Source organism: Emydura macquarii, unplaced genomic scaffold (genome assembly GCF_026122565.2).
Source record: "Emydura macquarii macquarii isolate MOO-44397 ecotype Brisbane River unplaced genomic scaffold, CSIRO-AGI_Emac_v2 contig_480, whole genome shotgun sequence".
Taxonomy (NCBI): Eukaryota; Metazoa; Chordata; order Testudines; family Chelidae; genus Emydura; species Emydura macquarii.
This window is the reverse complement of record NW_027130617.1, coordinates 2,926,298-2,948,476: the sequence shown is the minus strand read 5'-3', so window position 1 is coordinate 2,948,476 and position 22,179 is coordinate 2,926,298. Positions and strand designations below refer to the sequence as shown.

Below are 22,179 nucleotides of genomic sequence, written 5' to 3'. Positions count from 1 at the left end.
CTACAAACATAGGAATAGTTGGAGGTAGGGGGGAACCCATTGATGAGTAGCTGATGTTGTTTTTCCCAAAGAGAGAACTATTGATTCAATTTAAAGAAAAATACATTTAATCTTGAAAGGGGGTGGGGAGAAAGGGATTCAGACTGGGAAGATTTGCAGCACTGCCTGAAGAGGTTTGACACTCGCTGCAACCTCTCCTTTTTGGCATAGCAAAGAGCAATCAAATAATAATACACTGAAAATTATTTGTTTGGTTTGATTTCTCTCCATACCAGATGCTCCCACATTTATTGAGATCTCCCCAAGTCTTTTTCTCTGGCCAAGAGAGTAAGCAGCTGTTACTTCTGAAGTCAACACCAAAGCTGGTTAATGGATATGCTAGCAGGAGATTGCTACATGACAGATCCAACTGCACTTCTCCTGGGGCCTGCTCCTGTTCTCATTGAAGTTAACAGCAAAATGCTTATGGTCTTCAGAGGGAGCCGGATAAGGCTGCTGGAGAGCGCGGGCATCAGTTAGCTAATGCACCTGCTCTTCCACCAAGCCCCAGTCAATGATTTCAGGTTGACTTGCATTCCCTTGGCTTTCCAGATGGCACCATACGGCACTGCCGCTGATTTACTGGCCAGCCCCCCTTTTCATGCTTTTTACAATTATGCCTGCAAGGAAAATATTTTTTTAAAATAACTGCAACATTCAAATTAAAACCACAGGTGGGTTTGTTAGTTTATTGTTGCCATTGCCACTTCTCGAACTTTATGCTTATTACTAAGTTGCATTTCATTACCTTTCTGAAGAACCATGATGGGCAGAAATATTATTGACTAGACACAATACTTGGGGCCAGATCCCCAGCAGCCATAAGCTGGCAAGTTTCCATTGACTTCTGTAAAACTATACCAATGTGTCCACCAACTAAGAATCAGCCCCTTGCCCTTAAAGGGATAATGACAACTAATTTAGTCCTCCAAGTTAGCTCTTGTTCATCATTTTAAAATAAAAACAGTCTTAATAGAAATGGCATGACTTTGTATTTATAGTGCAAGCATTTTTTTAAATTTATTTATTTTTGCTTGGATTTAAGAGTTCAGTGGCTAGCTGCTGATGACAGAAACTACCAGAAGGCCCAGGAGTGGCTAAAGGAAGATTTGTCCATACTGCTAGCCCCTGGTCTCTCCTAGTAGCTCTGGGAAGAAGGGGTATGTAACTGTTATGCACCTTTATATTTGTAGAAGCTATGCATTTCTGTAGAAACAACAGCCATTTCATTTTCAGAGTTGGTGCAACCTATTACATGAGACACAGGCGCACACACACTCTCTCTTTCATGAAGAATTTACTTTAGCTCTTTCTTGTTTTCCTTCATAGGCTACAATGTGTTTTGCAATGTGTGTGTATGGAAGCATAACAGGTGGAGCTGGAAGGAACAGTGTTACCTAGGATGCCCCCTCACTGCAGGAACATGCCCCCAGGTCTCTAGCCTCCGCTTCCCCCTCTCAAAAGTCTGTCAGACCAATACTCTTTCAGCTAAAACGACACTTGCTGCAGGATCATTTGTTAACATACAAGCTTCAAAATATAGTTATAAGGTAAAAAACCAGTATCATAGCTCAAAAAATTCTTACTTGGCGCTGTCGTTTTCTGCCAATCCAAGCTCTTTTTCCAGCTCATGCTTCCTTCAGAGTGGAGGGCCCCTGGGCTTCCCCCACATCCCTTAATGGAACCCAAGGCCCCAAACAAAGGAGTCAGGTATACAGTATCCACCTGTCCTGGGGCTAAATGAAAGACCCATGCAAGCAGTGTCCACTCCTCCTGGGCTTAGCCTCCTAGTTCATCGCGGGGTCCTTCCTCCCCCTACTAATGACCCTGTTCTTTCCCAGGACTTTTCTCCCCAACACCTCTTTACTGCTTCCCTCACCAAGACACTCTGGCAGGCCACACCCCTCCCCCTCCAATCAAGTGAGATCCCTCCTGCAGCTCATCATAGGAAACACCTGTTCTCCTCTCAGCTACCCTGATCAGTAAACAGGGCTGGCTGGCCCCAGCCCCCATCTTGTTACAGACAGCAATACTACTGCCTACCCTCTCAGCCAGAGGTCTGCCTGCCCTCACGTGGGTCTGCCAAAAAGACTAGAATCATCCAACACAAGCAGGAGAGACGGCCCTCAGCAGACATCACAGTGAAGAGCACAGTTTAAATGCCCAAGTGACACCTTAGCTAGATGATTACATAAGATCCAATAGACAATCTGGGGGCAGGATTCCCATCACCAAACAGCGATAAGGAACAGAGGGGGTTGGTGGGAAGAATAGAACAATGAAATTACAGCATGTGCACACAAAGCTGTGGGTTTGGGAGATGGAGGAGTGGTCACCTGGAGTATAGCTGACAGGAAGCCCCTTAGAGAAAGGTAACGTGTCATTGGACAGGGCCGGTAATACTGTGGTAGGGGCCGAGAGAAAGAAAGGCTGGTTTAGTCAGAGTATCGTGGCCAACATGTCATAGTAAGGGGCAGGGGAGGATAGAGAAGAACAGAATAAGTAGGGTAAAGGGAGCAGGGAGAGCATGGCTTGGGTCCGAGCACACACAGTCAGAGCTGTGACTAGACATTTTAGTGCCTGGGGCAAGCAAGCATATTTGTGCCCTTGGTGATGGGTGGGTGATTCAGCATTTTTCCACCCCATTATTCCAGCCCTGCAGCTTTGTGCCCTGGGCCACTGCCCCGCCCTGCTGCCAGTAGCGAGTGACGGAGCCTCACTGGTGACAGATGGAGCTGTTGCCATGCGTAGCACGTGGGGAGACTCAATGCTATGATGCCAATGTGCACACCTAAGGCTAGAAAGGCGTGGCACGGAGGTTGCTTCTGTTTGCTGCTGATTGTTGCCCAGCCACCAACAAGCCAATCCCATCATTTAAGAAAGGCACCAGGTCTGGTAAATGGTGGCCCTGTTTACAAGGAGGATGGGGCTATTGTTTGGTTGGCACCACATGAGAATCTCTCTGGGGAAGGGGAATTTGTTCTCAGGACCTGCCCAAACAACCCAATACAAGACCGGCGCCATTTAATAAAAATACTTTCATGGGCGTTGCATGCCACTAAATTTTAGAGGTTAAACAATCTCCTGGAGTGTTTGCAGCCTAAGTATTTTAGCACTGTGCAGGTGCATGAAAGTCAGAACAATAATGAAACAGACCAAAAAGAATAAGAAAACTAACCAGTTGTTTTCTTTTCCCAGGTTCAATGAAGTGAAAGAGGGAAAACGGTGCAAGAGATGACAGATAAGAGACATGCTAACATTTTTTCACTTAAAATAATTAAAAGTAAACTAATAGGCATGGACATTTGGAGTTTAAGTATGAAATTCTGGTCTTACTGATGTCAACTGGAGGTTTGCCACCAACTTCAATGGGACCAGAATTTCAACCTAAGTGTATTTGGCTAGATCCTAACTTGGTGTAAATAAATCGAGCTATGCTAATTTACACCCTATGAGGATCTGGATCTAGGTTTTAAACCTTTAACTATGCTGTGAAACTTTATTAATAAGAAAAGATTTTACCACATTTTTGCTCTGCTTACATCATACAGTTTTGGGGCCAAATTCTCCTCTGTTACACTGGTACAAGCTCCCACTGGAGTCACTGTGACTGAGAGCAGGATTTGTCCTGTTTTGCTTATACTCCTAGGGCCAGAATTTTAAAGGTACTTAGAAATCTAAAAATGCAGATAGGCACTAAGTGGAATTTTTCAGAAGCATCTAAATACCTTTAAAATGTGGCCTTTAGTCCACTAGTGATGAAACAAGACTCAAGATGTCTTGTGGTGTTGAAAAACCATAAACCATCTTTGTTATTTTATGTCCTTGAGAGATAAGTGGAAGTGAATATTACATCAAACACGTTAGAAGGGTTCAGTAAAATGCAGCATATAAGAAATCTTACACTACCCAAACCAGTGCAAAAAAACACACTTTGCTCCACTTCTCTCAATTAGAAAAATCTCAAACAGAAACCTTCCTCATCACCAATGCCTGCTTAGAATACATAGTAGTCAAATGACTTCCTCCACCTCACCCCCGCAAGCTCATTTCGGTTACAATTATAAACACAAATATTCTGTGAACCTGGGAGAAAGCAGATGTTAATTGCAATGAAATGGTATAAAGGCCAAACCTGAATTTGGTTTTGGTTTTGCTTTAGGTTCAGTAGCTCTCTCAAACAGCATGAATTGCAGTGTATGCAAATCTTGATAGCTTGACAAAGATATATGTAGCCTTGCTCATTCTATACAGCCAAATGTCACTTAGGTAGTTATTAGCAATCGCCCTTAAGCTAATGCATCATACGTCTTTCTGACAAAAAGAATGGCTGGGTTCTGACAAAGAATAATTTTGATTTCAACACCAAAATGTTAAAATGTAACACTTATCAAGTTAAGTAAAACATAGAAATCAAACATGAAATTATTAGTGAGAAATGTGAGCAGAAGAACAGGACTTGTATAAAGTTATAGGAATATGTCATGTCTCTGGACTGCCCCTATGTGATGGGGGCACTTCCTCTTCCACTTCCTCTAGAGGCTAAGTGTGGTTCTGCAGTCCTTTTCTCATCGCTGGCAATCCCTTTAGGCTGCCAGCTGACCTTGGTGGGTCTTCAATGGCTTGGCTTTCTGACTGTGTCACAAGTCCAACTGAACCCCTTCTGGGATATTAAACAGTCTATTTGCCCCTACTAGGACCTTCAGTCCTGGCTCTGGGCCCCTTTAAATACAGCCCTTTCTTTAGGCTCCTAGCTCAGTCCTGTCATCTATGTGAGATTTATGCTTTACTTGTGGCCGGTAGGGGAACCTGGGTCTGCCCACTATTCCAGGTTCTAACTCAGGGGCCCTATACACAGCAGACATACACTGCTTACCTCAATCCTTCTCTGCACTTTCCTTGAGCCTCTTCCTACTGACCCTTTTATCTCCAGCCCTATCTCAGGGCCATAAACAGGCTAGTCTCTCTCCACAATCCCAATGATGTAAATTCTGCCAGCGATATCTTCTGGATAGTTATTGAGCTCCTGGTTCCCAGCCTGAAACTCACCTGCTATGGCCCGAGGCAGGTTTGGAAGACCCAAATTCACTGCTTCTTTCTCGGGGCGGGGTATAGTAAGAAGACCTGATCTCCAGCAGGGAGCTGCCAAGGCCAGGTACATCCTGTCACACTGTAATATAGTTTTAAACAGCATACAGTAAAGTACATGATACAAAAATGGAAAACTACAGCTACTGTATTTTGAGACTACTGAATCACCAATGTCTCAGGAAATTACAGCTCTGACTAGAGAAGAACAGTGTTCCTAGGGAAAGCTCAATCTTTCTCTAAGCCTAAGGCCCCTGGCCCAGATCCTCTAGTCTGTTACACCATTTTCCAAAGTCATTGAAATCAATGAAGTTACCAAGTGTAACAGAGTGGAGAGTCAGGCCCCATATCTCCCCCCGTGTCAGCTGCAGTATTCATCCAACATAAACATTCTGGGAAGTAACTAGGTAGCATGTACATAGAATATTGTAAACCTATCCCTGCCCATTGTGAAAAATCTGGTAGATGAATGCAGTGTGGGATAGTCTCACTTCAGCAATTAAAATGGAGCTTTCAGAATATACTAATCAGTTACTCTGATTTACTGCCTCCCAGGCTATTTCCCCTCTCTCATTCATTAGTCTACTTGTATTTTGTAAGGGGACATTGCATGCTAGAATTATATGTGAAAGCACATGCCATTCTTATTTTAAAATATCTTTTTGCTTCCAGTACAAATTTAGCCAAGACCCTAAAGGGTATGCCTAAGATATTCTCTCCCCCAGCTGTAGCAGAGTTCTGTGCCTTTTGCTGGCTAGTTGCTTATTTTCACATCACAGCACTCATTAGAATATTGATTTTAGGCTTCCCTCAAATCCTGTCTCTACAGGATTCTGCTGAAACAACATAAGTTAAACTTAAACTTAATTTTTCAGCATATGTTCATAATGTGGAGAGGTTTGACTCCTTATCACTCCACCCTCAAACGTATTGACCCCCATTTTTGGCTCAATATGAGGAGTTCATGCAGTAAATCAGGAGCAGTACAAAGGTTCCATTTGCATATGCAAATCCAGTCCTGGGTTATCCAAACACTGGGTTTGTCTCATTACACCAGCTGCCACTGGTCATGGGAGATGTTATTAGCTTGGGATTGCCAGGACAGAAGGACAGCCTGGCTACACCCTACGCCAATGGTTCAGCAGATGAGTAGTATAGCAGCCCTATCCCACCCAAGGATCTCCCAGTCCAGGAGAAATTCTCCAGGGACAGAATCTGCTGGCATTTGCAAATTCAAAGCAGTCCTAATGCACTGGAAAAGTCAAGCCCTGTAAGTGGAGACTTGGGTGTTTTTCTCAAATCAAATATACAAAATACTTCTGCTGTTATTAAAAAAAAAAAACCCTCTAGTTTGAATCTGATTGTTTTGTTACCATTTTTCACTAATATAGCATATCATTAATAGATCATTATATAGCATTAAAGTCATTATGAACTGTTGTTTTGTGGCAATGCACACCTATTTTGAGATCTCCAAATTTTCTAACTGCAAATATTACTACTAAGAAACATTTATTTTTACCTTTTAGAGTGGTGATACTCAGACTGAGGCTCAGGAGCCACAAGTGGCTCTTTAATGTGTCTCCTGTGACTCTTGGCAGCACATGATATTAAAACATTGGGTGATGTAATTATTAACCAATCAGGATGCTTTTGCTATGTTATTAATCAATTGTAGTTGATAAAATAATAATAGTTTGTCATTTTACTGTGAGAAAATATATATATAAAGCAAGTAAGCAAAACAAACGGTCAATTCATGGAGTGTATAGAAGGCACTTGCCACACTTTCTTGTCAGATAAGAAACTTCCCAAGCCTCAGAAAATAAATGACACAAAAATATTCAAACTCTTCTACAGCTTCTGAGAGGAAGACAAAAGAGGGGAAAAGAAAAATACTGACAACTGTGGTTACTTCCCAGTAATGCTGCCATCTCATATGTTGTGTTTTCTCCGGCCTGGCTAGGAAATCTTATGCATATGCAGAATTTCAAGAGCTATGTCAACACTTACCTAACCAGCCATCTATAGCACTTTCTGATCAAAAGCAGTTTTCCATAGAGAAATAGTCTGCCCTTCTATAATGTGCTCGACTATGCCCAGTAAAGGAAATACTAGTCAAAGCTGTGGTAGTCAATCTGCATTAGAGCCAATATATTGAACAAATAACTTGTCATTTGGACAGGATCTTAACAGAAAATATCACAGGCAAGTCAATTAGAGCCCAGCATTGGAAAGTGATGAGCACCCTCAGCTCCCATTAAAGTCAGGAGTTGAGTGCACTCAGCAATGTGCTGGTTTGGGCCTTTAGTCTCTACCTCAATTTCCCTATTTGTAAAATAAGGATTCTAATACTCACCCTACCTATGCATTGGAGATCTGTTCACTTCAGATCAAACTAGAGTGTGTATACTTCTTTGTACAATAATTTCATCTGGGCATTCAGAGATCTATGACTTTGGCCAAGATATGTTCTCAGGCATATACACAGCAAGAAACAGTTACCCAATGGGGAGAAAAAACATACACACTAGCATCAGCACTACTGTATAATAAGCAACCAGAATAGTAATAAGCATAGCAATTACTATTAATGGCTACAAATAAGCCCATGCATCATAGTTTAAAGTGACAAGTAGTTGACTCAAAATTCCAGATTGCAAGTAAAGATAACAAATTCTGTTTTTTTAACCTAATTTCCTTTTGTGTATAGAGATAGGCAGAGGTCTAGCGGCATGGTACAGCCCAGACATAGCCACATACTAGAATAGCTGGTGCTCGAAAGGGAAGCTGTCACATTCTGTTATATCATAAGTTAATCGTTGTCATTTTACACGCAGCCACATCACACAGTCTATTAATTATTATTTCGTGTCACTTCTCTACTAAAGGTTTTGATGAATTCTATTGGTAATTAAAACTGTTCTTTTAGTGACAGTCAAATAAAGCTTCTTGATGTTCACAGCGTAACCCTGATGAAGAGCCAGAAAAAGAAAATATCTAGTTTTATTAGTGTCATACTGACTGGATGCATGTTATTTGTAGTACTGCTGTTTTCTGTAGTTATTGATTCATTTCACTGGTAACTACAATATATTCACGACAAGTCCACAAATCAAGAAAAAATGCATGTGTCTGCTAGATAAGCCATTGTAGATGTGTATACACATTCAGAACACAGAAGAGTTTATCCCATCTTGAATATTAATTTGTTATGTTGTTAATTCTAGGGATAGTCAGACAATAGGAAGATCTACTTTCATCTCTCTCACAGAATTAACCACAGCTTTTTACTTGTAAAATCATTTATGGTAAGTATTTTATGATGATAATACTTAATCTAGGCCACATTCTGATCACAGATATGCTAGTGTAAATTTGGATCAACTCTTTTGAGTCCATAGATTTACTCCAGATTAACACCAGTGTGAGATCAGAATCTGACCCAATAGGTTCATATGGGTAGTATTAGTCAGTGATTTCCTTTATATCTTATCATTCCCTTCTTCACCTAGTCTCACAATACTTATGATTTAATTCAATTTTACTAATAACTTAATGTTTTGTTACATTACAAACAATAAAGAAGAAAATTCCAGTATCTTCCTAGAACTGTCCTTGGAAGTTTAGTTGGTATGTTAAGTTATAAAAAAGGTTCTCCCCAACAATAAGGATGAACATTATTAGTAAAAGATTGAAGTGCAATTGCCCCTTACAATGTACTCTTTTTCTAAAGTCAACCTTCCTGAAGGCTGAGCCAATACAATTTTGGAGTTGGGCCTACTCAGCTGGGTTTTGCTACCTTCACCCTGATAGGTATTGCCACTCCTATGTACTGTACACTTCGGTTTTATCTAACTTGAACTGAACCTGAGAGATAGTCTCTGACTGGAACACTATAAAAAACATACAATTTCAAAATGTTTAATCCTTTAACTCGAGATGCTTTCCAGGTCTAGTGAAGTTATGTCTTAGTTATGGAAAGCAATTATGTAAGGCATTCATCAATCCATGAGTGAGATTCTGAAACAGATCGCATGCCTGCATAGGGGAATAAAAAACCCTTAACTCTCCTGTGCTTGCTACTTGGACCTGAGGGGGTAAAGGGAGATGCACACCTGTCATGGAATGCAACCTGGAAGCTGTGGAACCGCTGGGCACCCTTAACCATCCAGCTTGAGGTGGGCACCTAACAATGCTCTGCTGGTGACAGCCAGCCCCTCAGTACCGTTATCACCCATGGTGATAGCAGGTGGCCCCACACACACCACCAGGAATGCTTTCTCTGACCAAACATGGATCCAGGCACCAGCCAATTCCCAACCAGCCTTCTAAGCCTTACAGGAGTATACCATAGTGCACTGAACAGGTCTGTACAGTGCAAGCTCATTAAATTAGTTTGCCCCCCACCCTCAAGGTGAGGAGGACATAGCTCAGTTACAAAGGCTGGTGTATTATAAAAACTTCAATTCAAGCCACACTGTTGCAGGTAAGATTATAAAACAACTATATTAACTACAGAAGACTAGATTTTAAGTAATTATAAGTAGTAAATGTAAAAAGACCAGAGGTAGTTACCAAAAAAATTAAAATAATTCACAGGCTAAAGTCTATATTACTGAACAGGATTGGAATTAGCAATGTCTCACCCTTGTTAGCTGGTACAAGCAGTTCTTTAAACGCAGACTGGGACTGCCTTCCCTGCCTGGGGCTCATTTCCTCTCTTCAAAGTCATTTTGTCTTTCAGACATCCCTTCAGGTGTTGAGCGGTGGGGCAGTGAAGCCAAGTCATGATGTCATTCCTTTCTTTTATAGCTTTTTCCAGCTTGCTGGAACAATCAGTGCTCATGAACTGGGGTTGCCAACTTCATTGATCAAGGAGTGTTCATTGCCTACGTGCTTCCCTCTGTGAAGTCCCCATTATATACCACCTCTGGGAGAAAGGATTCTCTCCTTGCTGGTAGTAGTGAGCCATTAAGGCTGTCTGACCACTTCACAATGTTCTAGCAGCATATACAACTGCATTTCATAACTTCACATATGATAGCACATACAAATCACCAGGATATTAATGTTTAGCAGACGAAGACTTTTAAAATGATACCACACAAGGTGTACTTTGTGCAGAACAGATCATAATTATATGCAGTGGTATATATGGGATCCTGGGGTGTTGCTTTCAGACGCAGTGTGTCACAACATCCACTTACACTCCATCCTCCTGAAGAAGGTGGCTAGAGAATAGGCAAAGCATTGTCTGTCGTCCCATCCTGAATTCCCAGGGGATAGATGAGCAGCACATCACTACCTGCCTAGAGCAAGAGAATGCTGGGAAAGGATCATATCTTCCTGAGTCACAGTTTCTTCTCCACATTGCTCCTGGGGTGGCTCAGTTACATGCTGCTTGTTACTGTGGGCTGGGTGCCCTTGGCGCACAACCTTGCCCTATATGTTACTCTTGTTAGAGTTCATGGTCACTGCTTGACATGCAGTACCAGATACTATAGATCTCTGACAGCCTGGCATAAGATCTAAAGAGTCACTTAAACTACGTATTATCCTTTTCTTACATTTAACAATAGTTCTACATTTCCATTTTAGGTAAATTTTTTTCCCTCTGGCCCTACACAGTTTATCTTAAGTAATGGTGAGAAATAGAGGAAGGGAGGTAGGAGAAAGATAAGAGAAACCAGCAAGCAGGATGTAAAGTCCATTGGGCAAGAACTTTTTCTTACGAAGGGCTTATCTATACAGAGAGTTAGTATGCAACAAGCTAGAGTGTAAATCTACAATGCACTAGCCTGCCTTGCATTAACTAGCTATGTGGACCTGCTACCATGCACTAAAAGTTTCCTAGTGCTTATTGACAGTAGATCAAAATGCACGAGGCAACTTTTAGTGGGCAGTACACAGGGTCACCAGAGCTCATTAGTGCACGGCAGGGTAGCGTGCAATTGACACCCTAACTTTCTGTGCACTGACGCCATTTAGATAAGTCCCAAGTGTTTGTTTAGTGCCCAGCTCATGCCTGGGGCCTCTGCAATATAAATGTTAAATAAAACTAACGGAAGAAAGGAGAAATGGACTAGAGAGGCAAAAGGGGAAGATAGCTGGGGAGGTATCCCACAAATAGCTGGGGTGGTAGAAGGTGGAAGAGAAAAATATCTGTGAAAGCAGGTTGGAGAAGGAAAGAGATATTTTTATACAGGACCTGGCACAATGGGGCTGAGGCTCTACGCACAATGGCAATACTACTACTACTAATAATACTGATTGGCTACAGGGGCAATAGCAGTAAAATATGCAAGAAAATAATTCCCCCTATTGTGCTCATTCCCTTCAGCCTTCAAGCCACATGTTGCAATCTTAGAAACAACTTTTTCCTCCATGTGGAACAATATTTTAATTGTTCTTGGGCCAAATGTAAAACCATTGATGTCAATGGAAAGACTCCAGTTGACTCAGGATCAGGCCCAGTGTCCCCAAAGCTAGTCCATAGTAGTATCTGTATTAGTGAAGGTTTCGGCGTGTAAAGGCATTAAAGGATTTCTGATTCAAATCCAAAGCTAGTGCTAAGCATCTAATATTTTGGGCAATAGTTTTAAAAAAAAGTTATCCAGGGTGAGAAATCGAATTAATGTGAAACTTTACGCATCAGATTATAACACACGTGGCCTGCTATCAGCTTTTGTCTTCTTGTTTTCTGGTCTCCCATTTCTTTTCAGACAATTTCAGTCCACTCTAGAGCTACATTTTGCTATAGCAATTTTAGCAAAACTTGATTTCTGAAAGAAGCAAACAACCCTTTTAGCAAATAGCCATCTCCTAACCTGTCATTTTTTCTAACTATGAGTTTTCTGAACTGCAACATTTTAAAGTAACAACACATCTAGCTTCCAAAAGCACAAGTTTGAAATTGTAGACAAAACAAGCAATGAAAACAGATCTCAAACACTTCAGGAGGGCTTTTTTACTAAATAAAATCTAATGTTATACTGAGAGTAAGCAGCAGAGATCCTTATAATGAATGGGTAGCATAACGTACAGTGGATCAGGAATTATAACACTAAATTAAAAACCCAAATCTAATTGCTATAAAAACAAATGGCTCTTAGTTCTTGAAAAGAAAGTTGCTGAGATAATACAATGAATCATTCTTCTGCATTTGAAATTTCTGATGCTTTATTCTGTTGTATGATTACAAATGTCAATATTTTGTGAAAAATATGTTTTACTTATCATTAGCTTCATAAAGCTTTTGCTGTGATGATAAAGTGATCGACAGCTACCCATCACTAGTGGAAATTCAGGTAAATGTTAAAAATTTCATGGCCCTTTTCAAGGGGTACTAGAGGACACACTAACATTTGTTTTCATCACAAAACACATTCTAAGGTTTGATGCTATAAACCGATGAAGCACTGTTGAATTTGCTTACCCAGTTTTCACTACCAGTGCTTTCTAAAGCAGTTGGGATACAATCAAAGAATCATAGAAATGTACGGCTTGAAGGGACCTCTAAAAGTCATCTAGTCCACTCCCCATGCTGAAGCTATTTGCAAAATATGTGCCAATAGCACCTTTCCAATAATCACCAAAATACTATTTTCCATTAGTAAGTGTCCTTCAACAGGATCAGAATAAACTGACAAAAGACAGGATGTGCATATGCACGCACATGATACAGATCACTGCCTTCTAAATGATAGAATTAGAACTACTTAGCTGTGTGTCATAAGCCCTAACCTGCTCACTGTGATTAATCTTTAGCTCAAGTGATAGGAGCCAGTGCTTTCAGGACAGGAGGATCTGAATTCCATCTTCAACATCAATGTGAATCTCTGAGTAGGCCTGGTGTGCAGCCAAGTGACCACTGTGAATGTACTGCGGTATTAATGTAACACATGAAACTGAGTGTGAAAGAGCCCTGGGCTAGTGCATTCATTAAAACCACAGTTGCAACTTGACTGCAAAATACCATTGTTGACAATATCAATGGAAATGATACACACAAAACATTTGCACTGAACTTAAACCAAGCCTGGGTCTGAGGTTGGATGGGTTCTGCAAACACAGGGAAACAATGTTTGCATAAAAAGATAGTCCATGGTGTCAAGCCAGCAACCTCTCCTCCAAGTGGCAGGCCTCTCTCCCTGCCATACCGTAAAAAAGCCCTGGGAATCCCATTTCAGCTTCCCTTTGGAGGAGAATTTTGGCTGTAGGAAAGAGTGCTCTTGGTGAGGGTGATTTTCCATGTTGAGGAAGGAATTCGTCAAACTCAAACCTTCAAATCAACCATCAGTGGTTGGTTCACTTCTGATTCCTACAAAGCCAACTGTGGCATTCAGAACCCCATCAGGAACAGCCCCTATAGTTATAACAGTTTGTCTTAATTTCTCACTCAGTAGAGGGCACACCTCTCTTCTCTCTCATATAAATGAAAGGGACCTGTATACGTGCGCGCGTGCGCGAGAGAGAGATGTTAAGAGCAGAATGTAATTGAAATGCATTCTGAATCTTTTGAAGTTAGGTGTGACTCAGATATATGATATGACAGGAAAATTATGCCTTCCATCTGTAGAGACGTGTAAATGCCTCATTAAGTTTAATGATTATCATAAAAGAGGCTCCACAAAGAAAAGCTTTGTTACTAAAAAGCAGAAGAGACATGGTAAAGCCATGTTTGAATTGTGTTATCACTGAACTGGGTAAATTAATAAATCAGCACAGAAATTATTCTGTTTGTAAATAAAGGGCTATATTTTTCAAAACTATGTGAACAGGGTACATTATCAAAAGGTAATTTAGCAGCCCAAGAAATTACGAACATAGCATATTTTCAGACTTGATGCCACATCACCCTGAATATATATTCGTGTGTGTGTAAGAACTGAGAGAATGCAGAAAGAGTAGGAGGACGGGCATATCTATAAAACAAGATGGACAAGAGAAATAGTTTTAAAAAGCATATTGTCAGTCAAGAAATTACAAGTGCAGGTTTTGATAGAGGAAAATACACAACTAAGCAATTAACAACAATATAGATAGCTGATTCCGAGTACCCATCCATCCATATACAAAGCTATTCCGGACATAGCGGAAGGAACATTAGTCTAAGAAGAAATCCTCAAGGAAGGATATATTGCCCTAGATATAATGACAACACAGTCTTACATATAAACAAGATTTATGCAAGTGTGGGTTTCGTAAACAGACCGTTAACAATTCCTGCTAGTAACATCAAGTTATTTAGAAAGTCACAAAGGAGCCAGACTGTGCCTTTACACTACAAAATATAAATTTTGACACATGAATTTAAACAAGAAATTAACTAGTTTATTATATTCACATATGTACAAAATATTACAAATTAAAGCACTGTACTAAGTGCTTTAATGACAGCAAGGTCTCCATACAGGCAAAAGAAAGCACACTGAGATGCAGCGAATCTTTACGTGAGTCTTTGGTATTAGAAATATAGTTTAAGACGCAGCATTGAACTCATTCAATACAGGGCATTAAACAGAGACAACTAAGATGCACAGTATAAATACAATGAAAAAGGGTTTAGATATGACTAAGTCTTCTCCAAGGTAAATTGCTGGACCCCTGAGTTGCTAAAAAGCACACAATAAATTTAGGGTAACAAAGCTATTTACCAAAATAATGTTAAAAAAGCCTAGGTTACTGAATATAACGTGTGATTCTTAATTATTGAATAAACTGCTTCTCCTCATACAAGAGCTATGTGTTGATAACAAAGCACAAAACATTTCACACAGCTAGAGCCTATTCCTCTACCCCTAGAACAGGCAAAACTGCTAAAGAACCAATGTTGTCCACTTAAGGAGTACAAGATCAGGCACACACCACATGACACTATTGCATGGCAAAATACAACCAGACAACACACCCGAGTCTAAACTGCTGTACAGATCATTTTATAAAATACCTTTTAGGAATCATTTACACATTTACAAATGCTTTAAATCAGTTCCATCAAATAATGTATTCAACACAATCATAGTTTACATAATTTTGAGGTAAACTCCCTGAAACTATGGTACTTTGGCAGAGATTCATCCCTAAGGTCAAAATTTCACTCACATGGAGAGGATTTCTGAGAGACTGTCTGCACCACTTGGGCCCTGCCATAGTGCTGCCTGCAGAATGCAGTGTGTGGGAGGAATGGCTGCACAGGCGTGGGTTGGAGGGGCCTCGGTGTGGGTGTCTCTGCAAACCCCCATGCTGTGAATGGAATGTCTGTGCTGGCCATATGTAGGTCAGCATAAAAGTGGGGATCACGGGCAGCAGCGCAAGGGAGGGGAGTTGGGGTATGTGCTAATGCAGATGTGAATCATTGGATATTACCCAGTCCATAGAATGGAATTGCAGTTGCAAAGGGGCTATATTGCTGGTCTGTCTGCACATTGTGGTGGTGTATTCCCCTGTGTTTTGTAGTGGAAGGAGCAGAGTGTCACACACATAGGAAAAATGCAGTTCAGAATTTTATGTATGCAGGAAAATTTTGTTTATCCCAAATTTTGCAGTTAAGAAATTATCTAAATATTAATGTATATTCACACCCGTACAACATCATTAACACTTGTTTCAACTTTTTCTTCTATGAACCAGGACTTTCAAAATTTATTAAAATGCTGGATCTCAAAGTACAGAGGTCATTCCTGACACCAAGACTTTCAGGCTAAATTGGGGGCTCTTTTTCTTGGAATAATAGACACTCATTCATTACTCTGTGGAAGGAACTGTTCACATCACTGCATTGCCATAATTTCATTATCACTCTCAGAGAGAAGTAACAATTAGGGTTAGTGTCCTGGAAAACAGGAAGGGAGGCAATAGAAAAAAAAAAATCTGTAAGAGGTGGTTCTACCTTCTCCTGATGACCAAGAAGGTACACACTGGATGATATATGCTCCCATTTGTTAACAAGGGACAGAGAAAAGCCCATCATGTAGAAAGCTTCCAAAAGCAAAATAAAAAAGTGCCAGTAGTTTAAGATATGAAGTGCAGTACCTACCCTTAAACAATACCTTCTTTTCTAGCAGATCTGTTCCTGTGTGTATTTAGGGTGAAATATCCTTGCTTTGCTCCAAAAATACATTTTTACTACTATTTAATTCTTTTGGCCCTGCAGAACCAATACACTTACGGGACAGCAAGTGGGATTCTTTTTGTGCTCACAAAGGAAAGAAACGGTTAACTAAATTCCTATTGCAAAGCCAAATCTGCCAGCTATAGGCAGAATATGACCTACAATATGTTTAAACTACTGATGATACGTGATCTATAAAGAACCCATCTTGTCTTTAAGACTCCCGGTTGTGTTTACATAAGCTTACTTGTAAACAGAAAAATTAACTTTGGAGTGTACCACAGAAACAGAGAAAATGCCACAATCCCATTTTTACAGTCACTTTTTCAAGCAGAATCACACTAAGTAACACTCCACTTTTTAAAACTGCTGTCAAAAAAACAAGTTGTTTGAAAATTTAGGCAGGACCTCAAGTCAGTTCAAATCATTCCACACACGTACCTTGGAGGAGAAGACTATTAATATTTACTACCTTTCTATTTTTCAGAATGGTTTGATGAGTGTACAACTGTTTGTTATGTGATAAGTAACACTACTTGATGTTTCAAGACAGGTAATGCTGACTTTACTCCATGCCCACTGGCATGACTGAACTCTCCTTTTTCTGTATGCAGTGATAAGGAACAATAAGCCTTCATCTCCTCCTTCTACCATCACAGATGTTAGCTGCTAGAAAAAAAAGATTTATTAAACATTTATCAATAGCTAGCATTCGCTGTGTACCAAAGGGTGAAATGAAAAGCAGCACAAAGAAATCTGTTTCGCATGGATCTTCTGGGAAGGTGAGGTTTGGGCTTTGTACTGGTCCCTGATGATGGCAAATTGGCAGATTGGCTCTTGCATTGCTCTGGGCAAACCATTAATCTGTCAGGACAAACTTCTGTAGAAATCCCAACATTAAGACTGGAAGGTTTGGACAGATAGAAACACTGCTTTTGAAATACTTAACAAGACTAATAATGCTTTGCAGATTGTTGTATTCCAGTCCCTGAAATTTCTGGTCAATCGTGCAAAGTAAGTGTTCATTCATTCATCTTCTTCAACATAGGTTGATGGAAACCAGCCCACCTAAAAAGGCAAAAGCAGAACAAAACTACATAAGATGATAATGCACAATTCTTTAAAAGGCCTAACTAGGCAAAAACTATAATGATTCTGTTTAGTAAACAAGAGGATACAAAATTATAACAATAAACTTGACTGTGCTGCTCACAGCACTCAGAGTAAGGCCTCTCAACCAAGGGATGCAAATTATTGATCCCATGAATTGGAGATTGCAGAACTGGACCTTAAAACCTTTTTTTGGAAGATCAGAACTAAATCACAAGCTGTGTCTGTGCCCCAAAGCACTAAAACGTGGAATAAGGACAAGGAGTTTTACTAGAGGCAGGCAGCTGCTATTTCCCCCTTTTGGAGGTGAAGGACTAAGCATTCTGCAAAATTATAGTGAGGCTCACAAGGCCCGATTGCTATTATTCTCCTAAAGTAAATAGGAGCTGATTTTGTTGTCCTTACATGCACTTAAGTCCCAGTGGAGTCAGAAGTAGTTTTAAATGAGAAAGGATTTCAGGGCAGAGTCCAAAGTTTTACACTTTAGAAGCTCTAAAGCTATCTCCTTTCTGAAATTAATGATCATGTTAGGTATGCACAAAAGGGAAGTAATTTCTTCTGATGTCTTCTCTCTCATAAATAAAAACATTTTTCATTTATGCTGCACTATTACTAAATTATTTGATTGCTCATGAAAGAAGTCAGACCATTAACCTTGAAGAGTGAAGTCCTATATCAATAACAGAGGGCAACACAAGGGTAGGCTACATCATGCTACCCTGCCAATGAACCCTGTTCTGGATGAACTAGCTCTCGAGAAGAGAAGGGAACTCAAGTCCCAAAGTCCAACTTGTTGAGACTGTCCAAGAGAATGCTAGTTCCTAATGTTGTTCTTTAGGAGATGGCTATCTGTCCATTAACACCTGGAATGAGATCGTCAACTTATTTCACACAGTATACAGGACCATCAAAAATACTTTAGGTTTCCATATTGCTTCCAGTCTACATGATTATTTCATTTTAAAAATGTGCCCGTCTCATACTCTAGGCACATGTACAAAATAATAATAATAAAAACCCCTTCAAATAATGTGGAACACAAAATCCAAATATTCGCCCCACTCTATCCAACAGGACTAATAACTTCCACTCCCAACCACCATCCTCAAACACTTCTAGCCTCCCTCACCCAGAGCTGGGGAAACAGGTGAGCCTTAAAGTGTGTCCTGGCCCTGACACTAATCTCTTCCCATTTAAACCATGAGCTTGAGTGCCTTCATTTATCTCCACTGCAGTGCTATTACCTGAGCAGAGTGGTGGCGCCTAAGGTAGAGATGAAAACCATTTAGTGCTTATATGTCAAAACTGACACTTTGAATCATACCTGGAACTACCAGCAACCAGCACAAATTTCCCAGCATGAGTAACGTGCTCCCTGTAAAAAGCACTGCTAAGTTAGCCACTTGCCACATTTTCTAATAGCTGAAGTTTCTGAGTGGTCTTCAGGCGTAGCCTCATGTAAAGCCTATTGCAGCAATCCACTCTTCTGGTGAAAAAGGTATGGAAGGCAGTGGTGAAAAGTACATCCAAAAGGAAAGAAAATAAAAGGCACTCCTTGCCTTAGCTGGACACCAAGAAGAAACCAACAAGGGATCCAACAAAACCCTCACATTTTGACGCTAAAGATGTGCAACTCCGTTGTAACCTCTGCTATTTCCCAAACCAAACAGTCTTATCCATGCTGGACATCAGCCAGTTAGCTCTCATCCATGAGTTTATTTAGACTCTGGGAAAGCTGATCAAGTGTACTCTCTGTATCCTATGAAACAGAGATGATGATGTGTCAGATATGCTGTGAGAGGAAATGTATCAAAAAAGGCTTATTATGTCTGAAACCTTATCAGTGAGATAAGCACAAAATAATGCCAAATAAAAGAAAAACCTACCCTTCCATTTACTTCACCTCTCCACCAGCCATTTGCACTCATCTTTGTGTAAATTTTTACCTCATCACCTTTCAGTAAGGACAGTTCTCTCATGTCTCTTGCACAGAAGTCATACCGGGCTATTGCTATGCCTATTACTTTTGGACTTAGCACTGAAATTGAACACAGGAAATCAATGTTATTATGACGTATTCATCACAGATTAATTCATTAAGTCAATACTATAAAATTTATAGCAATGATTCCATTACAAAATAAACTGGCAATCATTTTACGTAAATGTGAAAGTAACCACACTTCAAGAAATCAAGAAGCTTTCTTTAAAGTTTAATTCAATACAATGGTGGAAGATTTTATGTGGTTTGTTGGGGTAGGGGTGGAGTTAATAGAAAACACACTTCATGAACTTGAATATTAATGCCACTAACTCAAAAATCTTCCCAAGGATCCAAATATACTATAAAAGTTATTACACTTTTGTAATTTATAAGAAAACTTGCTGCAAAGTGCATACAACAATATATTTTTCAGGTCACTAGTTTGTTTCCAAAGAGATTATTAGTATTTATAGTTGATTTAACTTTAAACCTCTAGTGAGGCAAAATAAATGGATTATGGTGCTATTCTTTCAGAGAAGCCGCTCCAAGTTAAACATTATCCATACAAGGTTGTAGACCAACTCCTTTCAACTAACAGCAAAAAGAAAATGCACTTCCACAGTTTGGGTTATCTGCTGTATTACCATTGGATCATTTAAACCACCTTTTTTCTGGGGTTTACACTGTAAATCAAACATCAAAATTGATCAGTTGAACTTCGTTTATAAAATTTCACCACAAATCAAAAATGCCGTGATTCAGCGAAGTACCTAAGCATGTGCATAAGTTTAAGCATGTGAGTGGTCCCAGCAAAATCAACACTTAAAAGTTTGATGTGATGCACTTACTTAAAATATCTTGTTGAACTGGGGCCTAAATTTTTAAACTGATACAAAAATGGTTTCAAACATTTCTGAACGATACAAGTGCAAAAGCTACATGGCTCTAATTTGTTCAATTAAAAAACAGCTTTAACTGTAACAAACTGATTATCTTGTTGATCATCTGAAGTCTTATAGAATCCTGTCCTGCAAGCTGCTGAGGATTGTCATTTCTCCTTAGGAGGTAAAGGTTCTCAGCACCTTGAAGTTTGGGTATTTTAGAAACAATATACACTGGCTAATATGTTAGACTCTGAGGTTAGCCCAGTAATTGGCATAGGCAGAAGCCTAAGGTACGGTATACAAAGAGTCATCCAAACAGTGTTTTCAATAAAGTGTCCCTTTGCATCTGGTTCCATGGGTAAACAGCTACTGTAGATAGAAATGGATTACCGTTAGTTCGTTATATAGGGAGCTAGTGAGATGAACACACTAAAATCCCTATTGAAAAAATCTTGTATTTGGAGTATGGCCAAGAGGGGTGAATTGGAGGAATCATTACAACTATTCTCTGTGTCATAATTCAGAGAATAAGAGAGAAGTGTTATTAGAGTTTCCTTAAGATCTTTAGGAATTGCTATTAACATTCTAGTTTTGAAAACGTCATCGAGAATTTATCAGTAAAGAATCACAGCAAGCTGCCTTCTTTGACTTAAAATCAGGGAAATACAAAACATGGCATACAAACTAGAAAATCTAAACAGCTATGACAAAATCAGCCATTTAAGTTAAAGCCTTGCTGCATATACTTTGTTTTATATTTATTGTGACCTCATAGGGACAAGAAGGGAACATTTAATATGAACTGCAGCCTTTGCATAACAGACACTGTGCATTCAAATAATTACAACTATGCACACATTAATGATTAAAACTGAAATACCTAAAATCAATCATATGTCTGAAAATGAATTATAGCCTTATTTTTACCACAACATCATAGTGTGCTACAGCTTTTAGACAGAGTTAATATTTAGCATATGCTTATAGGATATATAAATGCATTGTATAAGAGAGAATCAGGAGCTTGATATATTGCTCATGTGCACAATATGAAGATGCTGTAGAATATAGATAATCATGCAAAGTATATTATATACACTTTAGCAAGTCAAATACCATGACTATTTGCCTATTTACATTCATATTATCTCAAATACCATATAGAGCAGCAAGAATAAGAAGTGATGGGGCAGTAACTGATTTGGGAAGAAAGGGGTTGATAACTGATTTTGTAAGAGAAGGGGTGCAGCCAGAGGAGTAATTTGCTTTTTGTGGGGGAAGAGGGTGGTATCAGCAGTTATTGATTTTGAGGTCAGTAACTGATTTTGGTGGATGGCAAGAGCAGTAACAATTGGGGGAAGAGAATAATTGATTTGGGGATTATGGATTATAAAGACCAGTAAATGATTGGGGGGGGGGGGGGGGGGGGGGGGGGGAAGGGGGAAAGCAAAGAGCCGCTCTGGACTCTAGAAAGAGGATACGACCCAGGAGAGGTCAATGGGACAAGGTACACTGGGGGGAGGAAGAAAAGGGGATAGGTAAGAAAGAGGAAAATAAGGGGAAAGGAGAACTGAGGGAGGAAAAGAACTAAGGGGAGGAGATATGCAGAGAATGGTGGACAGTAAAATATTTGGGAAAATGGAAGGAGCAGGGGGCAGAATTGAAGGAAAGGAGGGGAATATTACAAACCCTTTTCAAGGTGAGAAGCATAGGGGAAAGTGAGAAAGAAGAGGAGAAGGACAGAGTCTGGAAACAGGGGAGAGAGGATCAGAGAAAAAGAAATAAAGAAATAATTGAAACAAGCAGTGGGGGAGATTTTAAAGAAGAAAGAGAGTAGGTCTACACTGCAATTAAAAACCCACAGCTGGCCCATGCCCACTGACTCAGGCTCACATGGCTCAGGCTAAGGGCTGTTTAATTGTGGTGTAGACATTTGGGCTTGGACCTTGCAAGGTGGA

General features: G+C 40.0%; 1 protein-coding gene across 7 annotated transcripts in view; it reads right to left on the bottom strand.

Annotated features, from left to right (window-relative positions):
- Nucleotides 1-14,441: 14,441 nt before the first annotated feature.
- VAV3 (vav guanine nucleotide exchange factor 3) overlaps nucleotides 14,442-22,179 on the bottom strand; it is a 224,929-nt gene continuing 217,191 nt past the window's right edge. For 4 of the 7 annotated variants that reach the window (XM_067538335.1, XM_067538337.1, XM_067538341.1 and 1 more), the window contains one exon: nucleotides 17,331-19,391. In XM_067538335.1, the coding sequence (XP_067394436.1) occupies nucleotides 19,177-19,391 (215 nt within the window). In that variant the 3' untranslated portion in view covers nucleotides 17,331-19,176. The other 3 variants (XM_067538336.1, XM_067538338.1, XM_067538340.1) reach the window with 2 other exon arrangements.